The following is a 21,128-nucleotide window of genomic DNA, read 5'->3' on the forward strand; positions in this document are numbered from 1 at the left end:
CCCTAGTGTTTTAAAATACAAAATTTCAATATACCATTTGTAATTGGAGAGAATTGGGCAGGGGTCAGAACACTCTTGCAAGGCACTGTTTAAAGGAAATAAACCTAAAAACAGATTAATTTAATGCTTGCTTCTGGTAGATCAAAAGTAAATACCCTCAATAGATTTAGGGAAGCTACATGAAGTAACATTTCTATTGGCTAGATATGTTACAAATAACCAATACTTAACCATGGACTAGTAGTCACACTCTACCAGTGTGCACTAAAATGCTAATTTGTACCATGGTTTCCTTTTAGAGAAAAGTGACAACCACCATATTCCAAAAAATGTTTTATTTTTCTTCAAGTTACACCCAACAAGTTGTACATTGCAATTCTAGTCCAAGCAGCTTCCAAACCTAAAACAAATAAACAAAATGACAAACCACTTCCAGCTCCATAGATTGTATAAACCAGTTTCTGTAACTCATGTAGGCCATAGAAGGGTCCAACATGATTCTTACCACTCTAGGAGTGTCTTGTTATAACAATGGGGCCTGGCAAGCTGGCAACCACTTCATCCACTGGAGAGCTGGGCTGAACCCCACCAACACCTAGAGGGAGAGATGGTTCAGTACCTGCCACAAGGGCAGAGAACTACCCCATTTCATTAGGCAACCTCACCTCGTCTTCTCCTCAGCTGAAATCCACTGGGGCAGGTCTTGGAGCACAAGTCCGAGTCTGGTTTCCTAGAGTCACAGATCAAAGTGCTGCAGTGGAAGTAGACCTGGAATAAAAGGAGGAGTCCGGGAGTTGCTCCAACAATACACTGCTGCAAGCCAGGAGCACGTTTCATAGCATACCAAGTCAGTCAGTGGTCGCCCTCCTGAGACAAAGGTGAACATCTTTAATTCAAACCTCCTGTAGTAGCTTGGGAACTGTAGATTCTGGAATGCAGACATGGGATGTTGTACAGTCTTGTCATTGTCATCCTCATACTCACAGCTGGAAAACAAGGAGAGAATTGAAGACCAAGAATGCATTTCCTACCAACCCCCAAGGAACCTCAGTCAAGCAATAGACCTACAGCCATTTCATAGGAACAGCTGCCCTCCATTAGCATTAGAAGGCCCTTACCCATTCACAATGATGTCCCAGCGAGGCAGGGAGTCAGGGCTGGAGGAGCCAGTCGCCCAGCAGTCATCCAGGGCCAGCTTGATATCGGGGTCCAGTCTGTTGAGCACCTGTGCTTCCAGGTACACTGGCTCCCTCAGGTATTTCACAACAGGGTAGTCCTGGATTCCATAGGGATTGCTGTACTGCACATCTAGGAAGGGAAGAAAGCCAGTCATCCAGTCACAGTAACTGGAGTATCAGTAGAAGCCCAATGCAGAGACTACCTGGATAGGCACGAAGCACAACCATCAGCTCCCCCTGTTCCAGAACAGGGGGAGGCGGGGCTTTTGTTCTCATGGCCAACTGCAGAGTCTCTGCAGAACTGCTGTGGTTAAAGGTACACCTCACGGTCAACCTGCAAGACAACACTGATTCAGGGCTACGGCAGACATACAGCCCATCTGGCAAATGGGAAGCTGCTAGAAAACAAGGGTGGCTCCATCATCTTTCCATTGAAGGGCTGTTCAGCCATAAAGCTCCCAATGGAAAGGACTTCCCTGCAGAGGAGCATATGGCCACTATTTTGGAGTTAGGCAAGTGAAAGTGAAATAAAAACCTTGCCTGAACTCACTGTCCCGTGTAATCATTCCCTGCACAATTGTCTTCACAGCAAATACTTCATTCTCATAGATCAGCTGGCCATTCACAATCTAAGAGGGGGGAGGGAAGATTAATAAGTTCACGCAACATTACTTAACTCAACATAGCAGGCTGCAGACCATACCTTTGAAGTAGTCCCACAGCCATTGAGGGGAATAATGTACAGGAGGCTACCAACGGTGTCCGAAGCCTTGCAGGTAGGATCCCTCAGCTGCACAGAGGACCGCTCCAGAGGAGGAATGGTGACATTGAGACTCACTTCCACTTTCATGTGGTCACCCTCACACAGGTCTGTAGAGAAGGGAAGCATTAAACTGGGGAGGGGGCAGCACATGCAGGTAAGAGTAGAACACTAGAGAAACCTTACCATTAGGAAAAAGGCCTACATCACATGGGCATGAAGGCTCATACACCATGGAATACTCCTTTCCCTTAATAGCAAAGGTCAGCATACATTCTGGCAAGAACATCTGTTGTCCAGGTGTGCCAAGCTGATCAACACAGTTCTAGAAGAAACCAGGTTTCAGTCCAGGAGGCACAATTTAAAACATTAGAACTGCAAGCTGGAATGCTCTACAACAGGGCAGAGTCAAGGATGCAGAATATTTACTTTTACTTTACTTACCCTCTCCTCTATCTGGGGACCCATGGCATTGACGGAGATTAGCAGACCTTTTGCAGTTACACTAATGGCAACATCAGAATAGTTCTGAAAGGGAAGGTAGGTCTCTGTACCAAGATCCATACGGAGGAATGTACCAGGGAAAGCTGGGATACCAATATCCACCGCATTTGTTGTGCAGACTACTGGAGCTACATTAAGAAAGGATGGTAGAACGCATGGCTGTATGAACAATCGGTCAGGCCTTACTGCAGCAGTGCTGTTACAGCTAGATTTGGCAGGTCACAAGGCAAGGGACTCAAGGTCCACAATACTAAACCAGGTGACATTTAGTATGGTCTTAAAGCCACAATCCAAATTTAAGAACATCCTCAATTGATGAAATTCAGAAGTTAATGTACAACAGACTGTATGGCTCTCCAGGGACAGTATTGTCCAGTACTGGTATGAAGTTTCAATTTAAATGCTTACCAGGAACACAGATCATCAAGACATCAATTTCAAGATCCTCATCACCAAGGGAATTAATGAGAGCAAACGTGAGGTCTGCCATGTACAGGGACTGGGTGTTAGCATCCTGAAGAGAGGAAGAAGCATTACTCTGCACTCTTCTTACTCAAGGGAGGGGGGGGGGGGGGGGTGGAGGGAAAGCATACCAACCCCAAAGATTTGCAGTCCCTTTGCAGTATAATATGCTCGGATCACAGCCTTCCCCTGAACAAAAGGGAACTCGAAGCCAGCCTGTTCAGCTTCTGAAATGGTCATCACAAGAGTGTCTTTGCCATCATTCAGTTGAATAGCCCATTTTGCAGGAGCACTCCCTGTCTATTTATACAGAAGAAAAAGTGAAGACTTGCAGCAAAGGAGGATTTTCCATTGATCTCCAATTTAACTAGACTGAAGAACCACCATTACAGGCATCTCATTTGTAAAGGCTGGCCTCTGAACCACAACCAAGATGGTGCTGTAGAAAGGAAGTCTACTTACTGCATCAAAGTCAGGAAATGCTTCAGGAATAAAAGCCTTCAAAAGAAAAGTATTATTTCAATAAAAGATCAAAAAGGCAAGTAGTTCAAGACAGGTTGCAGTTACCAATACCTCCATATAATCAACACTGCACGAGGTTCCAGTCGTTTCCATAATCACAGATTGTCGTACTGAAAAGGAAAGAATAAAGAGTGTTAACTATAGTAGATTCCTCAACCATCTCGAAAAGACAACCAAGAACCTCAGTACCTTGCCGCGCATTAGACAAGCCAGCGACAGCTAGCCATAGAAAGACGGGCATCAACACGGAGCAGCGCAGTGGATAACCCCTTAAAGACAATATACATATACATATACATATACATATACATATACATATACATATACATATACATATACATATACATATACATATACATATACATATACATATACATATACATATACATATACATATACATATACATATAGCGGTAGCGCCCCCCAATACCAGCTCACTCACCCCATTACGATTATCGGACTGAAAGGCACCCTACCGCGATGTAATATGTACCCTAGGGCACGCCAGCATAATTGACTCTCCGACCAGTAGAACACCGCGCTCAATTACCTGAGGGAGGTAAAGGGCGGAGAGAAAGGAGAGCAAAGTGGCCGCAGCTGCTCAGCATCACAGTGCGGTCGGTTTATATAGCATTGAATAATAATACACGGCATGGATGCTGAAAACGCGTGGCTTTATTGTTCGAAGCTTTTGGAAATATAAATCATGTGTGCAGTATGGAGGTGCACTTGCCAAGCCCGAGTTTAGCTGATTTCTCAGCGGTCGTGATGGAGGGGTAGCGGGGAGAGGGCGCAGACAACCCTGAATTATGTTTTGGGAAGACGTATAATACTCTACGAGTTTATGCTGACTATTTTGATTATTGTTATTGTTGGGAGATGTTGGTGTTGCAATGTCATAATAAACTTTACTTATAACCCCCTAACATCAACAACTGCATGTATTCCTTCTTATTTGCTCGTAGCAACTACATTTATTTGTATTTTTTCACATTTTTTAACACATTTAATAGTTTAACATTGTATAATTGTATGTTGTATTTATATATTATTCCCATTCCCATAATTAATATATATATATATTTTTTTAATAGATTAATTCTCTCACCAGCCTCTTAATTAGATGTTTATGTCTGTCTTGTAGCAGAGATCTCAACAGCCGAGGGGTCCAGTCCGGCCCCGAAGGGTGATTTGAGAGAAAGAAAAAAAACCTCTAAACTTACAATAATGGAGACGACGCGTGTAGTTCGTATTGTTTGCACTAGGCGCAGGAAGGCTGTTTCAGTAAAGTCTGCATCCCAGGGTGTTTTCTGGCGTATTTAGAAATGTATTAGTTGTTCTTAAGAATAAGTTAATTACAGATAGTTTGCTACATATATAGGCTGCGACTGAATATGTCATATTATGCGAACACAAATGTGCACTTTTAATACTGGAACGCAGTTGAATTATCTCGCACAGAAATAACAATGGAACATATCACAAGGATACTTATCGATAATATTAATCGAGATCGTGATAGAGGGAGATATTCACTTTTATATTTCCCTGTATCTTATTTTGGGAAATGCACTGCTCAAAAAAGAAAGTAAACTAGATTAAATGGCAGTACATATCTGGAAATTAACGATGTATTATTTTAACAAAGACCAAGTTAAGTTTTAAGTAATGTGTTTTATACATATTTTTTCAATATGTCCCGGTTTCTACTTTTGAAAATCTGGTCACCTTAAAAAAATGAGAATTTTAAATGTTTCTTATCTACGCTACATATTTCGTTAAATTTCCATAGTTTACTTATTTGCACTTATGTTTGTAGATTGTGGATACAATCCGATTTCATATTTTATTAAAGCTTATGGGTCTCAGCATATATGCACATGAGAAACCCGCTCCCTATAATTTATTCCGTATAGGGATCGGGCTGTTGGAGAAAATAGCCTACACTCTAGAGCCGGGGGTTTTCAAACCGGTCCTGGAGTACCCCCTCCCCTGCTGGCTTTTGTTCCAACAGAGTTCTTAATTGCTTAATTGAATCCTTAATTGACCTAACAAAGCAATATACCATTGAACCCTCAATTTAACGAATAATTTAAATTAGAGACGTTTAATGATTTTAAACAGTAGGGGTTTTAAACTAAGTATAACATTGTATTAATAACATATCTTATTAAAAACGAAGTTTTTATCAGTTACACAATTTAAAAATTTAAATGTAAGCAAATTATTGCTTCAATTAAGGGTTCAATTAAGCATTGTTCCAACCGAGCTACTTAATTTAACCTTTAATTTAATTAATTTAAACATTAGGAGTTTTAAGTAAATTACAACACTGTATAAGGAACTTTTAATCCAACTTGTTATCTTGTCAAATGTAAGCAAATTATTACTTCAATGAAGGGTTCTCTAAATTAAGTAACTTATCTCTATTTGAAAGTGTATTACATATTTTATTAAAATATGTAATAAACTTAGTAGACTAAGTAGACTAAGACAAACTGTAAAATAAATAAATAAATCAAATAGAATAGAATAAAATAAAAAGCAAAGTTGCCTCTGCTCAGGATAAAATAATTTATTATAAATATCAATGTGTCAATGACTTGCAGTTTCTGGAGGGTATCATATATTTACAGGATTTTTAAGATTCTTAAGAAATCACCATACATCACCACCGATAATACATACTAAGTCGTGTAGCTGGTTTCACAGACACCGGTTTGCACTTGGACTGCCCTACCTAAAATATAATTTGGGAACCCAAATATATGACGCTAATTCTGGTCGGTGATACCAGTCGTAAGAGATCTGATTCTAAACTAAAGACATCTGTCTTCACCCGATTCCATTCTGCGTTGAAAACTGACGATTTTCATTTGCATAAATAATAATAATAATAATAATAATAATAATAATAATAACATTTGAAATATATCCATACATAAACCTCTTAACATAAATATGAATATGCATTAATAGACTCGATTAAACCTTAGGGATTTCCAGAGATTTTTCAATTAACACGACCTGCTAACATTATCAAACAAGGACCTACACCATTATCTCTGATTTGAGCTTTCATCGATTCTCGCAGCATCCAGCTTCTCCAATCAGCAGCACTCCGTCCTTTATTGAAGTAATACCTTCCTAAATGTGAGAACTAGGCTGCAGCTGCCGGGGATCCGCTATATAAGACAAGAAAAGGTGCACTGTTTTATCGAGTTGTTCTCTGAAGCACTTGTAGAGTCGTGAATCTTTTATTCAAGCGACGATGAGGTGAGTGGAGCTTTCGTTAGTGTGTCTTTTTAGTGCTTTTTGGTCAGATTTGGATAAACTATAATTGTTTTATAGGTGGTCTTTTGCAGTTTATATTGTGCTGTTTGGCTTTGGCCAGTTTTGTGGCGCACTTCATACTGAACCAAATGAAGGTAATGCTTTCCAATTTGTATTCCTATGTATTCTAACTTTTATTGCTGCTCTCTAAGGCAATGCTGTTTTGATTCTAGGTGTGGTGTATTGTGGTGATGCTGGAATGACTCTAGTGCTACCTTTGGAAGCCAAGAAGAGCTATGAGCTATCAACCTTTGGTATTTAACTTCTTAAAGTGTTGGTGTAATATTCTCTTGAGAATTTCTATGACTCTTAACCATTATTCCAGATGGTGCTGGATCTCATGTAATTGACCAAGACTATGCAGAGAAGTGCCTCTACTCTGTGAAAGAGGAAGATGAGGAGTTCTTGCTGTATGCTCTCTATGAGGCCTGTGGAGTACGCAAGGAGGTATGTGGTGGGCGTGTTCCCTGTGTGAGCCCAGGCCAGAGTGTCTGGTGGGGCCTGATAAACCCTGCTCCCTGTGCTTCAGAATGGAAGCTTCTCCCTGGATGTGCAGCTGTCCTTCCCCTCTGAGGGAAAACGTGTGAACCGAAGCTACAGCATGGTGTGTGAGCAGCCCCAGTCGGACACCGTCTCGGCAGTGCAAGCGGGAACTACTCTGTGTACTGATTCTGATATGGAGGTAATGTGTTGGTCTTCTCTCTGTGTAGGGGACTTCCTACTCCCCCCCCCAACCCCCCCCCAAATCAACTGAAATGCTTCCTGGTGTTGCTAAAACTGACAAACCTAATTTCTGTTTAGTCTTGCTCTTGCACTAGTCTAAAGTTTTAATGGGTTAACTATGCAAAGATTAAGCTAGTCCTATTGTAAAATGCTCCCATAAGGCCCATGACTTCCAGGCCCCTAGTAGGTGAGCTTATCCTGGGGGACCAGGTAATTCTTGCAAACTTGGTTTCTTTTTTTCCCCCTGTGCTCCAGGTACCAATCCTGCAGAAGCTCCAACCACTTAACCTTAATAAGGTATAATTTTAATTAAGTATTAAGGTGACCTAAAGGACAGTGGTCAAACCAGGCTTTGAGGCTTTTCCTTCTCCCCTCTCTAGAGTTCAGTAGTCCCAGTATGGACTGTCTCTATTGGTAAAGGCCAGCCCATGACTCTAGGGGAAGGCATCCAAAAGGGATACTCCTTTACAAATAATGATGGCTACATGATGGTTGGTGCTGCTTTCACTGCTGAAGGAGTCCAGGCCTTTGGGGTAGGTGGTCCTTGAGTGACTCCATATTGTATTTCTTTGACGCCCATTTATCTACTCTAGATTTACCTAGAGCAATCTAGGTACAGTACCTTGCTCAAGGGTACAATGGCATTGTCCCCCACCTGGGATTGAACTAGCAAGCCTCTAGTCCAGAGCCCTAACTGCTACTCCACACTGCTACCTCCATATCTCCATTTACTGGCTGCTGAACTTTCTCCTTTCCTCTTGTTTCAGAATGGGGCACTCCACCTTGTAAGCCTTACCCTTTATTACAGTCCTAGCTTGAGCAGGCCCATTCGAATCAATGTTCTCATGATCTGTGTTTCTGGTGAGTATTCCTGTATGAAGTAATGCATTTAACCAAAGGCTTCCTTGCATTTCATACTCTTCCTAGTTCTCTCTCTCTCCCTCCCTCCATTTTGTTTAGATTTGGTAACGTGTAACGAAACGAGCATCAGCCTGTCAGTGCCACATTTCTCTGGCACATTTGCTAAACTGACCATTGGGACAATGCAGTACTATGCCTCTCAAAACTACTCGGACCTCTCGATCTCTACTCTGGGGGACTCCTTAAAGATTATCATCCCAAAGGGGCATCCTTTGTTTGGGACAAGGGTAAGTATCTTCAGATGTGTAGATTTCTATTTTGTATAATGTACAGTATTTAGATGGGGACCCAGATCAGGATTTCCTGCTGTGCCCCCCCCTTTTAGGAATGTGTTCCAGGTGGATCAAACCAGTATTTCCTGCCAAAGACCACCCTTTCATTTAAAGTGGGAGCAGAGCTGGCTATGATGTTGGCTAAGCCTACATGTCCCTGCCCAGCAACTGGTAAATCAATTTTGATGTGCAAGACTTGTGGTAACTAAAACTACTTGGACACCATCTACCTTTCCCTTTTTGCTTGGTATTCAATAGCACTCTGCAAAGATGGTATAATGACTGTTGAAGTCCAGAGCAACATCACTGTTCCTCCATTGGACCTGTCTACAGTGAGACTGAGGGACCCATCCTGCAACCCCACTACTGTATCTGAAACCAGCCTGCTGTACAACATCCCCCTCTCTGGCTGTGGCACAACCCTGAAGGTTCTTATTATTCCTGGTGGTTTTCTCTTCACCCCTAGTTGTAAGCTTGAATTGCCTTGTCTGCTTCCAGGTCATGAACGGGGAGCTGGTCTATGAGAATGAGGTCCGCTCCCTGTTGGGAGACCGAACTGTGGGGGTCATTACCCGGGACAGTGAATTCAAGTAAGTCTAGAACAGCCCATTCTAGTAGGATGTGAGGGAATGTCTGCTTCTACTGGAGCATGAGACTTGGGACCATTTATCCGGTTTGCCTCCAATAAGGGGTGTTCCACTTTCAGGCTGACCTTAAGATGTTCCTACAATGAGAGTAGTGATCAGCAACTGGACATCCATGTGAACACCCTGGCCCCACCTGCTTCTGCAATAGGACAAGGAGATCTTGTGGTGGTCCTTCGTGCTTACCCAGGTAAATGACTGGCTGTAAGACCATTTATCTGTATCCTGCAGGGCTGATGCCTGCTTCCTTGCTCTTACTGTTCTAGATGTGCAGTATAGCCATCCCTATGGAATCCAGGACTACCCTGTTGTGAAATATCTGAGGGAGCCAGTGTACCTGGAGGTGCAGGTGCTGAATAGACTGGACCCCAATATCAAGCTGGCTCTTGATGACTGCTGGGCGACTGGCTCCTCTGACCCGTACTCCCTGCCTAACTGGAACATCATTGTGAATGGGTAAGGGGTTTCCAAACTTGGAACAGCCACCCTTCACCTGGTCTTCAGTTTCTCAAGTGCTTGACTCTTTACCCTTGTAGCTGTGAATACGAGGGGGACAATGACCTGACTGTATTTCATCCCTCCTCTCAATACCCGGGGTTGCAGTTCCCCACCCATTACAAGAGGTTTGAGGTTAAGATGTTCACATTTGTCTCTAAAGGACTCCAGCTGAGCAACTCGGTGAGTCTTTAAATGCAACATGGGGTCCTAGGCTGACTAAGTGCTGGGGATGGGCCACAAACTCCTCTGGTTCTCCTCTACATTTGGCAGATCTACTTTCACTGCAGCACTTTGATCTGTGACCTCCACAAACCTGATGTAGAAGTGTGCGCAAAGACTTGCAAAAGTGGAGTCTCTGTCAAGAGAAGACCACGAGGTAAGGGCTGACCTTGTGAGGTCTTATTCTTGTAAGTGTGCTTAACCTGCTAATGTTACAATTAACCCACAGGTGTTGAATCCAGTGCTAGTCTACACAAGGGAGTGGTGGTCAGCATGGCAGGTTGCTTTTCTGTGTCTGGGGCTGATTTGGTAAGATTTGCTTCTCACACCCCCCCCCCCCCCCATTTTAATTTTTGTAATCTTTGATTTTTTTTTAACTTTTGTTTCTCTCTCTTTCCACCCCCCCACCTTTACAGATGTGATCTCAACTTCCAGTGATCATCTGTCTTCTGGAACTTTGATTTCAAATAAAGTTCAATTGTTCTTAATGGAAGTCTTGGTTTTATTGGAGGGTAGGGGTCTGGCATTTTCTCACTGGCTATTGCAATATAACTCCTTGACCACAATTGGTGGGACAGGGTTGGTTACTTCCTAACTAGCTAGGACTTTATTTGATTGTCCCCTCCTTTCAGAATGCATTAAGGACACCAATATGTATTGGTCATGGGTTTGGCTTCATGTGTCAAGAGCCTTGTGAACTCTTAATTTGATTAAATCCAGTGGTTTGTTTTAGTGTTTGGATCTTGGATTTGTTTGGCTAAACCACAAATGTTATGAATAAGCTTGGTCTAATACAATCCTGGCCTCTGTGTGGCCTGTTCCCAATAGGAAATTACTTTGGGGGGGGGGAAGGATATGAATCTAAAATTGGGGGGGAGGTAGATGGAAATTATATGAAATATTGGTATCAGCCCAGCATTCCAATTCATATAACAAGATCAGTAATCATCCAGCAACCCCTAGTGTGTTTAAAATGTTTTCGTATTGTGTTTTGGGGGGGGGGGACTGTAGCTTATATAGTGAAGTTTAAATCGTAATTTAACCATTTCAATTAAACATTTGACATGGATACATCATGCTACTTCACATTCAACCTGCCCATAGGCCATAAATGGTAATTTGTATAACATGGTTTCTTGGCTTCCATTAAACTAAGTTTCCTTTGTTAAATTAATATTTTATTTATCTTTAATAGGCCAATGTGTTGAGTAGAACTAACATTTAGTGTTCATGAAATAACCCATTTGTGCTAATATTCCTATACAAAATCAACACATCTTGAGTAAAACTAACCCATAACTGTCTTAATGAAAACCCATTTGTGCGAATATTCCCACACACAACCAGTTACCTTTAACGCACAATGTGTTTAACAGATTATGGAATGTGATTTAAGGACAAGACATGTTGTTTTTAACATTTGTTCTAAGAGTGTATGGCTTAACCTTCCCCATGTGAGGGAAGGTCACTAATATGTCACAAGCAATAAAAGACTGAAGTTCCATCTCCCACATTGTCACAAACCTCTTGTCTTTCACTGGATTTAAAAACCTATATATACATATAGCCTATTGCTTGTTTAAGCAGACTGTTCCATTTTCTTCCTATAAATTGCATTGGTCTTTATTAAAAGCACTGCGACAGGGAATACGTAATTGTGGATCTACCAAACTGCGACGTGGTAATTAAGTGCTGTGTTTGTGCTTTGAAAGTGCCTGGTTCCACGACAGTGCCGGCTGTGTGGATCAGGACCGTAGAATGGCAATTTGCAACACGTATTCCACTGGAGAATCGGAAGGAAGCTCGGGAAACTACTTCAACACCTCAAACTTCATTGATAACCTGAAAGCGTATACACCATGGGACAGCAGAGTTTCTCAAAAAGCAAGCCGCAGCTAGTCGTATTAATGGACACCAAACAAGCACGGTGGGTCGTTAGTAAATTGTATGTTATGTTCCCCCCCTCTCAGCAACAGCCATCCTTGGTAGCCCAATAAATAATGTCCTGATCGACACTTCGAAAAAGGTCAGCACAGCCGGCATTCTCGCGTAAGGAGGCACGTTCAAAGCACATATGAAGAATAAAGCAGCATGCAACATAATTACCACATCGCAGTTAGGGTACGTCATTCATATTTTGTTAAAGGCACACCAGTAGAATAAATCAGATGCTTAGTTGGATGCAATAAAAGCAGCACATTAGTCAGAAATATCGGCCATTTTAAACCATCTGATCGGTGCATCCCTAAGTTAAATATTGGTTAATAGGCACATCTGTTGACAGGATTATTTTAAGACTAGAATAGTTGTTTAATATTCGGGAAATGTTAAATCATAGAAACCAAGTAGGATAAATATAAATTTCAGCTTTATACATGACAGTTTTTCATTATGCACTGATGTGGAGTATTTACCCACGACAAATGGGGGTTTAACCTTTTCTGGCATGGTTCAGTGTGTGTGTGCAGCCAGTCACAGAAGGCTCTTTATGAACATTAGACTGTGAATCTACACTATTGCTAATTAGTCCTTTATCTGGTACCACCTAAAAAGCTCCACTTGCTCCCATCATCAATTATACAAGACAATCAGTGTGTATATAAGGCTTTATTTTACAAACTGCTTTCAAAATTAAACCATTTAAGGAAACAAATTTTGATTACACATGGATTTAACAGAGTACAATTTTACTCCTGTTCAAAGTTTGGCAAAGTGCTGTGAATCTGCTATGAAAGTGAAGCAAGTGCTAATTAGTTTCCAAAGAGCCATGGTGACTTTCATGCGTCTACAAACCGCAGCAATGTTCCTGAAGTAGTCGGTATGCTGGGAGGGAAAAGAAAGAAATATATTACCTAAAAGGTATACTTTTTAAGCATTCATATGTTTGCTGATTACCAGGCTATAGTCAGTGTGCTATAGCTATCCATTATCTTACCATTCCACAAGCTCTGCACCAATGATGTCATGGATGTGGTACTGAATCCCAAACTTCACCTGGGAGGTGGTCTTCCTGCACTCTAGGTCTGACTGCAAGACTTCATTGTATTTAGATTTTTTAATCATCCCAAGCACAGCCTTGCGTCCTGTAGAGAAGACCAAATAAAAAAAGGGTTCATCTTATTTGTTTTTAAGTGCTGCTCTCGGCCCATTCCTAAAACCTTTTTTAAACAACAACGCTGTCCCCAGACACTACAGTGATGTCATTGCTGCTGGCATTGCAGAACATACCTTGAACAAAGTACTTTGTGAAGCGTCCTGTGTTGGGGATAGACAGCCACCAGCTCCCTGCATCTCTCACCGTCAGCACTCCAGACTTCACAAGCTGTCTGTATTGAAAACAATGTATAGACACCCCTCATTCCTTGAGTTGACCTCTGTGATCTGCTTTTAGCCCTTGGGAGTTTCAAAATAAAGTGTATTCGCCTATATGTAAGTTGTCATTTTCGGTCACATTCCTCTCAATTAGGTATACATTTTCAGTGACCAGGTGGCTGGAGTTCCTAGCAGTTGGGACCACACAATTTTCAACTATGTTTATGACACCAAAACATTATGAACTTGGGTAGATAAAGGAGGAAAAACAAAGCAAGTGTGAAGCAGTCTCTTACGTTATCTCCTTGTCTGTGAAGAGAAACTCCTTGAGCATTTTCTCCTTATTGAAGCTCAGGTCAGAGCAGCTGGACAAAACCGTGCCCAGGAACTTCTCTACAGTCCCAAAAGTCTCTCTCCCTGCTTCCCTCGCAAGGACTTTGCTTTTGTAATCCTCTGCAAAGACCAGTGCAAAGGCATCCGAGTCAAAGCCCAACTGGAACATCAGCAGCTTCCCCTGTTCCTTCAGCTCACTCTTAGAGAAGGAAGAGATGAGAGAGATGGATTATTTATTTTTTTAATACTCATGCCAAAAGGGAAATTGGTACTGAGGTTTAATCACTGGGCTTCAGGGGAAAGCTCACATACTAAGGGCAGCTGTCTAGATTTAGGGGGCAATAGCACTCCATAAAGTAAGGAACACAATATTAGGAGGGCGATCTTACCAGCTGTCGATCGACAAGCGTCCTGTCTTTATGGATACTATAAAGCTGGTGTTTCAGAACTATGGGTGGGAGGGTGTCGTTAAAAAGTTTCCGAGGAAAAAGAGACATCAGGTACTGCAGAGTTGCTGCGACATCCAGAGGTCTCTCTTCTATGGGGGAGGATGGATCAATCAATCAATCAATCAAAATTAACATTCTAAGAACCATATTTTCTAAATTAAGACATTTTAATATTTGGGAAAAGGTGTTTTAAGAAATTCAAACGTAATACCTGGTGACGTTGAACGTTTTCCAAGGGGAGTTTCTGTCCCAAATCTTCGTTTTTTAACTTTGAATGTGTCGGATATCAGTGTTCGTTTTCTGTCCATCGCTGTCGAGAGAATACAAAAATAGGTTCAAATAAATGATGTATTTCGTGTTTTTTCGGATAAACTTAGGTTATACTGTTATACTCATCAAACCAGTACTTTGTAAAAATCGTTGCCAATACAGGTAGGTGATTGCAGGTGATTATACCACGTATACACTTTTATCTATAATATCACAAATGTGTTCGTCATCGGACCATGTTTACTGAATCCAGATAACAGGAAGGTAGTTAGTTTTTACAAGCCTAACACAAAAATAACTTACCGACACAGAACAAATCATCTTTAAATGTTGAGGCAATGCTTCTATCTTTCTTTAGTCGTATTTCTATAATATCTTACGCCTACAACGCTACTTCAAAAAATAGCATGTTGTGGTTGTTATCATTTCTATATTTTTGCCAGCTGAGTGTCGACAGTTTATGACGTATGCATTTCCTTCGTTGCAGAACACTGGTCTCGTTCGTGTAGCGCAGATTTCCGCAGTTTTGCGTGGGTTTGCGCCGCTCCACCAATAGAATCGCCGAAAGTATGCAGATCTGTGCAGAACTGCGGAAATCTGCGCTACATTAACGCGACTAGCACAGTGTCGACAGTTTATGACGTATGTAGTTCCTTCGTCGCGGAGCAGTATCGTCTTTGCAGATATTGGTGCCCAGTTTGTAAGAACGGCTTGCGCGTAATGTTGTGAGTAAGCTGTCTCTTTGTATTTATTGTTTTAAAACGTATACTCATATTCAATTGAGGGTATCTGTCTACTCTGTTGTTTAAATTGGAAAATGCATGTGTCTGCATGGATATAAGAATTGTCCCGCAAATAAGGAAGTTAAGGTTTTATGATATGGCTACGTTGCGGAATTAATAACAGATTAGAGTTCAGTTCATTTTGCAGCTAAGCGTATGCAATATCTACATATATGGTATAACATATTTGCTGACAGACTTAGTAACGTGATTTAGAGAGGCTTAGCTTCATGTAAATTCTCACAAAAGACGTGGGAGGTGAACATTTGTTTATTCCGGAACTGGAAAATATGAAAAGTGTTAATAAATGTTATGCAAAGTAACAGAGCGCTTATGTAATATTCATGGATGCATTTACCGTTTGGGTTTGCTTTACTGACCCTTATGTGTGAGAGAGTTGTGGGTGGTTATTACCAAGCCAGTTCTCTGTTTCTGTGTTATTATTGTGTATGTGTGTATCTCCATAATTCAGCAGGGGGTTGTAACAGAACCAGGAAGCAACAAAATCATTGAATAAACCGTTGTTTCTTGATCATTCAGAGACCTGCGAATACATAGCACTGCCAATAATAGCACTTTGTCCCATTCCAATGTGCCAAACATAGGTGCCAGGTATGTCCAGCATTTCTAGTAAACTGACATAGAAAGATGTGTTAGGTGAATTTAATAATTGTTGAACACGTTGCTTTTCTCATAGGTGTTTTTTTATGCATGCTTGTAAACCTTAAATAGTCTTCCTCAAGGCTATTTGTTTTCTTGGTGTCTATTTTTCAACACAAGTCAGAATAATGTGTTGTGTTATTAGTTTTTAGATGAATGCTTTGATTGAAGAGGGAAATGGACCAACATCGTGGACAGGTCCCCCAGCACAGGCTGCCTGATCCCAAGAGGAGCACTGAAGAAAGCCAAGGCCACAGTAAACGCTGGAGGCCTGAGATCCCCGCCGGTGCCCGCTCATGCCTTCCTCAGAGGTTGAGTACAAGGAAGCACCTCTACGAAAGAGACTTCCCACTGTACAAGCAGCCGCTGGAGGTGGGGCACTTCTCTCTGGACTCCCGCCGCAGGTTCTTCAATGATGCCCGGAAGCTGCGCTATTACGTGGAGCCAGAGCGCTGCCCCCGCTTCAACCTGCGGGACGGCTATCGAGACCGTTACATCCAGAGGGACGAAACCATTAAGGAGAGACTGGATCACATGCTCCAATGGATCCTGGCCAACAGATCTAAAGTCCAGAGGGCACAGGGGACACCCTCACCTTCATGGTAGGGGTTATTAGGTAGGGGGTGAGGTGCCAGGAAATGAAGAAACTTTGAACTAAACTATTTGCTTCCTTAGTCTTTTCCTGACTTCCACCTGCAAGATGGACTGGGTGTAGTGATCGTAAGCAGTTTTGTTCAGGACTAATGTAGGATTAAGTATTTTGGGATCTTTTTCTTTTCATCATGCACACTTCATACTTACACATACTTCATCCATACTTACATATGAAACAGTGCCCTACGCCAGGTGAATATTTGTGGTCACTCAATGTAAGTTTGTGTTGTTTTATTAAATATTTAGTCGTGAGAGAGACAGGGAGGAGGGAGGTGTTTAAAATAGGGCTATAGCACCATTATTGATGCTTTATATTTTACAACGTTTTAGAGCTGCGGACATCAATGCAGAAATGCAGGGCTGTTTGTGGCAACGTTGTGTGTTAGCTGGGAATTAAGCCCAGCCCGACACCAATACAAAATATTTAATTCAAAAGGAAAGTTAAGAACTTGCTGTGCCGTTCAGAGGACAGGCAGACGAGCTAGATCACCTGTGATTCTTCAATTGTTTATCGATATGTGCGCATATATGATATGCACCATGTATTTAATTGAAATATTTATTAACATATAAGGACAGATATGAGGGAGAAAATCACATCTGCAGAGATCTTTACTTTTAAATTGCAAAAGCTGCACAGCGGCTATGGTGGGTCTAGTGTTAAACTGCTTTTAATGTTATTGTCTGCTCCTTTCATCTGACCTATTTATTCATTGTATTCTATTGTGTGAATAAACTGCTCTTTTGGGCATCTTTTTGAATTACACTTCAATATTTTTACTTTAACCGAAGGGGACCTGTGTGGGGTCATTTCAGAATTGTTAAATGCTCTATTTCACTTAAATCCAACATCGTAGTCATCTATGTAGTTATTTATTTAGTTATTCCCATATATACACCAAGGAAATAAGTGCATACCTAGATGAATAAATGTTCTGAATCTGCTGTTTTGGTTTTATCATCAGTCAGTTGGGTGTGGACTTTGTGACGTGGCGCGGTCACCTGACCAAGGTGTTGACGACGCCATACGAGAACCGGGAGGGCTGGCTCCTGGCGGTGACACAGCTGGGTGGCACACTGTACATCAGCGAGGTGGAGACGGAGGCCGCACGCCGGGAACGCGAGAGCCGCACTGAGAGGCACGCCGAGATGATGTACTGGGGCTATAAGTTTGAACAGTACGCCTGCGCAGGTAAAGGAGACGCATGGACACACTGGCCTCTACAGTACTTTTAAGGCTTTTCTTTTGCCAAACTACTGATGTTTCAAAATCTTTAAAAGGTTCTATTCAGGTTTGGTAGTGTTAATTTGTTTTGGAAATAATGGAATGTAAACTCAGTGTGGTAAATTGTAGGACTCCTGCTTGCCAAGGCCACCCCATCACACCAGTTTTGTAATTGTCTCTTTCCCAAGCTCCTTCCCTGTCTGTAGTTGGTCAGTAAGATTGTTGTAACTTGAGCCTTCTCTTGGAACGGGGTCCTTTGGTTCAGCATTTGGGAGTTTTCCTGATACACTAAGAAATGCTGAAACACAAAAGAAACCTGAAAGTACAGGCAACTTAAAAATAAAAAATACATGAGTAGCTTTTTTTTTTTTTTTTTTAACTTTTGTGTGGCAATGATGCCAGGAGCCCTGTGGTGTTAGACGTCCTCCTCCAGTCTGTTGTGGTATGTTGCAGATCAGCCCGGAGGTCAGCCTGACCCTGGCGGGGTCGTGAACACCAACGAGGCTTTCTGCACTGTGGTCCAGACCCGACTAGCCGATCACCGCCTGCTGTTCTCTGGAGAGGTGGACTGCCAGGACGGGAGCACACTGTCGTCCTCGGCCCCGGGCTGCTACATCGAGCTCAAGACCTCTGCCGAGATCTGCACCCCCAAGCAGCGCAGCAACTTCCACAGGTGTGTGGATCATACAGAGGAGATCGGCCTCTGTAATATCTAAATATCATCTTGATTCAAGATGCACTGCCTGTAACATCAATTGCAGCCTGTAGAGAAGTATTCCATTCATCCAGTTAATCAGCTTATCAGACCAATTCAGTACCTGGGAACTTGACTGGATCAAAAGTCAGAAGACACTGTGGCCCTCCATGAACTGAGATTGAGTCCCCTGCTGTAACTAGTCAATTCACAGTGACACCGATAGCGTGACTCTCCTCTGAATAAGAGTGTTATTTTGGAGTTTGGTCAGCAAAGTCAGGGGGGTCCACAAAATGTAACGAATTGGAAAAAAACAAAAATTTAATATTTTGTCATCTTCATGCTCTGCAATGGAGTAACCACCACAGCATGGCATAGGATAACAAGACAGATCACTGATGAAATTAGGCAGAAAAGAAATGTATTTATCCCTTGCTTTTTGTTTTTGTGTTGAAAGGTACAAGCTGTTGAAATGGTGGGCTCAGTCTTTTCTCCCCGGGGTGCCAAGAATTGTTGCTGGTTTCCGGGACAGCGATGGAGTTGTGGTGGCTGTGGAGACGTTCCACACCTCCAAAATATCTCAGCTCATAAAGGTTAGCACAACCTGGCCCCATCGTTACTGTAGTGGGAAAAATTACTTGTATTATTTTTGTATTTATTATTTAGATGTCATTAATTGTTTCATGTTGTTACAGTATTCATTGTTTCAGTTTTGTCTATGAAGCAATCATGTGTTTGTATTTGCTCCTTTTTGGGGGCTACTTTAGTTTGTTAAAGCATTTTCATCTGTAGTCTTGTACCAAATGCTGAATGCTACAGAAATGTACAAAAAGCATGTTACCCTGTCTCTGCCTTAAGGTTCATCAGTTATTGAAATATATACAGCCATTATCTTCTGAATATTTGCATGTGGCAACTGGGTTTTAATTAGATCACTCGCAATAGAAATGATTGTAACCTATTGTTCATCACAAGATACAAAAAGGCTTCTTCCAACTCTCATCACTAGTTCTTTTCTTCACGACATGTGAGAGGAGAGCTCTGGGTTAACCTGTATTTATGTTTTTTCTGTATTAAACTTGTTACTTCTTCATCGGTGTAACCTGGATTGAAACCTCTACATTATTTATGGACTCAATTTATATGTATCTATTTAACAAAGAAAACAAAAACTTTACATTTCTTTTACATTAGATCTCAAAAACCGACGGAAATTTCACATTGTTGATCTACAAATACTATTACCTTGCAGACCAGTTTGGGGAGGGAAAAGAGTGAGAATTTTCTTCGGTTTCTCTCCCTCTGTGCAGGCCGAGGATAACTGTTGGAAGCCGACGGTGTGTATGAACTTCTGCAGTGATCTCCTGTCGTTTATGAAGGGTGTGGTCAGCATTGATGACCCCAGGTAGGGGTGGGAGAGTGGACTGCCAGGCACTCGCTGGACTGTTACTGTCTGTCTCATGCGCTCATTCATTCACACTGTGTCCCTCAAATACTTTTCTTTGTATACAACATAGAGGGCACTTTGATTGTGAAATGAACTATTTTTATTATTAATATTGTTATTAAATTACTGTTCCTGTAAGTGTAGCTGTATGAAACAAGAAAAAAAGCCAAGCTCATCAAATTGTTGCATTTATGTGATAATTGTAAAGCTGATTTGTTTATTTTTCAATTGATGCAAATTTGACGTTGAATCTTGGGCTTTTGTTGGGGTAAGTCACTGCTCCTCTTTCCCTTCCCTCTGTCTCAGGGTGGTGTACCTGTTTGCCTGGGAGCCATATAAAGACGTGACCTACACAGTTCACAGGGACTCAGAATACACTTTCCTTCCAGACTGGTATGTGAAGGAAATCACAAGCCAGGACCCTCTGGGTGCGAGTGGACACAACTGAGATGAACCCAGCTGGGCCCACGAAGAGCACAATCACTTTACAGGAGTCCAGGCAGGTGATGTTAGCAGGGAGGGGAACAAAGCAAGTTTTGGGCATGAGACTCAGACGAATGTTTGTTTTATTTTGTTATTGTTGTTTTTAAATAGTTTTAATTGACCTCGAATACAAACGCCTGAAGTCTCTGAGAGGATTTGGAATTGTGTAGGCAGCTGCAACAGAGACGCAGCTGACTACAGGAAAGCCACAGAGCAGGGATGGAGGCTTTTTGCAGGGTTTTTTTTTTTTTTTAAACTAGCCAGGTGTTGGATACCTCATGCTTGTTACAGCATTTTGAGTAAATGCAGAGAGCCCTGTATTCCTATTAGATAATTTGTACAAAATGCTGTGGCCACATGTCCTTCAAACACACTTCTAAAGGAAGAGCAAAAATGCACCTTTTAAGATTTTATCTTTTTCAAACTCTGCTAATCAAGTCATCATTCCTGAGTACTTGTTTTACCAATTAAAAATACATTGTTTTTAGTTTGTTTAACTGAAAAGGGGAGTTTTGTAATCCACTTTAAATTTGCCATATATACAGATATACAGTTGACCTTGAGACACAGCCAAGACATGGACAAAATCCCGTCCAGCACACACACTTTCACATTTCTATAATCTCAGTGAAAACCTTTTAAAGATTATTATTGATGTACTTAACTGATGCTTTTATTTGATTGATGAACTTGTATAAATACATCTCTGTTAAAGCTTCTTTTGGTACTTTGGTGATCATGATTTCTAACCAAGAAGTCAAAAGTTGCATTAAAATGGTAGAT

General features: G+C 41.6%; 4 protein-coding genes across 5 annotated transcripts; 2 read left to right on the forward strand and 2 right to left on the reverse strand.

The window, feature by feature from the left end:
* Positions 1–320: 320 nt before the first annotated feature.
* Positions 321–3,717, reverse strand: LOC136712628 (zona pellucida sperm-binding protein 2). Its single transcript, XM_066689303.1, has 15 exons — positions 3,616–3,717; positions 3,478–3,536; positions 3,367–3,402; positions 3,040–3,204; positions 2,851–2,956; positions 2,383–2,570; positions 2,125–2,263; positions 1,882–2,048; positions 1,719–1,807; positions 1,382–1,512; positions 1,119–1,308; positions 845–986; positions 666–768; positions 506–595; positions 321–400 (listed from the first exon to the last, which is right to left on the reverse strand). The coding sequence occupies exons 1-14, from the start codon at positions 3,665–3,667 to the stop codon at positions 510–512; spliced, it is 1,653 nt and encodes a 550-aa protein (XP_066545400.1). The 5' UTR covers positions 3,668–3,717; the 3' UTR covers positions 321–400; positions 506–509.
* Positions 3,718–6,601: 2,884 nt separating this feature from the next.
* On the forward strand, positions 6,602–10,524 carry LOC136712536 (zona pellucida sperm-binding protein 2). Of its 2 annotated transcripts, XM_066689172.1 has the most exons (18): positions 6,602–6,702; positions 6,778–6,854; positions 6,933–7,013; positions 7,085–7,206; positions 7,289–7,441; positions 7,738–7,779; positions 7,863–8,015; positions 8,250–8,343; positions 8,443–8,630; positions 8,729–8,846; positions 8,934–9,103; positions 9,174–9,265; positions 9,382–9,509; positions 9,586–9,775; positions 9,856–9,997; positions 10,088–10,193; positions 10,266–10,345; positions 10,453–10,524. In XM_066689172.1, the coding sequence occupies exons 1-18, from the start codon at positions 6,698–6,700 to the stop codon at positions 10,456–10,458; spliced, it is 1,947 nt and encodes a 648-aa protein (XP_066545269.1). In that variant the 5' UTR covers positions 6,602–6,697; the 3' UTR covers positions 10,459–10,524. The 2 variants fall into 2 exon arrangements, with proteins under 2 accessions (XP_066545269.1, XP_066545270.1); XM_066689173.1 differs by lacking the exon at positions 6,778–6,854 and having other exon boundaries at positions 6,621–6,702.
* A 2,100-nt stretch (positions 10,525–12,624) lies between these two features.
* Positions 12,625–14,891, reverse strand: LOC136713218 (inactive serine/threonine-protein kinase 19). The gene is made up of 7 exons (XM_066690266.1): positions 14,704–14,891; positions 14,342–14,440; positions 14,071–14,219; positions 13,645–13,880; positions 13,265–13,362; positions 12,972–13,119; positions 12,625–12,859 (listed from the first exon to the last, which is right to left on the reverse strand). The coding sequence occupies exons 2-7, from the start codon at positions 14,436–14,438 to the stop codon at positions 12,814–12,816; spliced, it is 774 nt and encodes a 257-aa protein (XP_066546363.1). The 5' UTR covers positions 14,439–14,440; positions 14,704–14,891; the 3' UTR covers positions 12,625–12,813.
* Positions 14,892–15,049: 158 nt separating this feature from the next.
* Positions 15,050–21,063, forward strand: LOC136713214 (decapping and exoribonuclease protein). The gene is made up of 7 exons (XM_066690261.1): positions 15,050–15,125; positions 15,988–16,444; positions 17,462–17,688; positions 18,175–18,394; positions 18,873–19,008; positions 19,726–19,820; positions 20,169–21,063. Exons 2-7 carry the CDS (start codon positions 16,020–16,022, stop codon positions 20,308–20,310), a joined length of 1,245 nt encoding a protein of 414 aa, XP_066546358.1. The 5' UTR covers positions 15,050–15,125; positions 15,988–16,019; the 3' UTR covers positions 20,311–21,063.
* Positions 21,064–21,128: the final 65 nt, after the last annotated feature.

Source organism: Amia ocellicauda, chromosome 17 (assembly GCF_036373705.1).
Source record: "Amia ocellicauda isolate fAmiCal2 chromosome 17, fAmiCal2.hap1, whole genome shotgun sequence".
Classification (NCBI taxonomy): domain Eukaryota; kingdom Metazoa; phylum Chordata; class Actinopteri; order Amiiformes; family Amiidae; genus Amia; species Amia ocellicauda.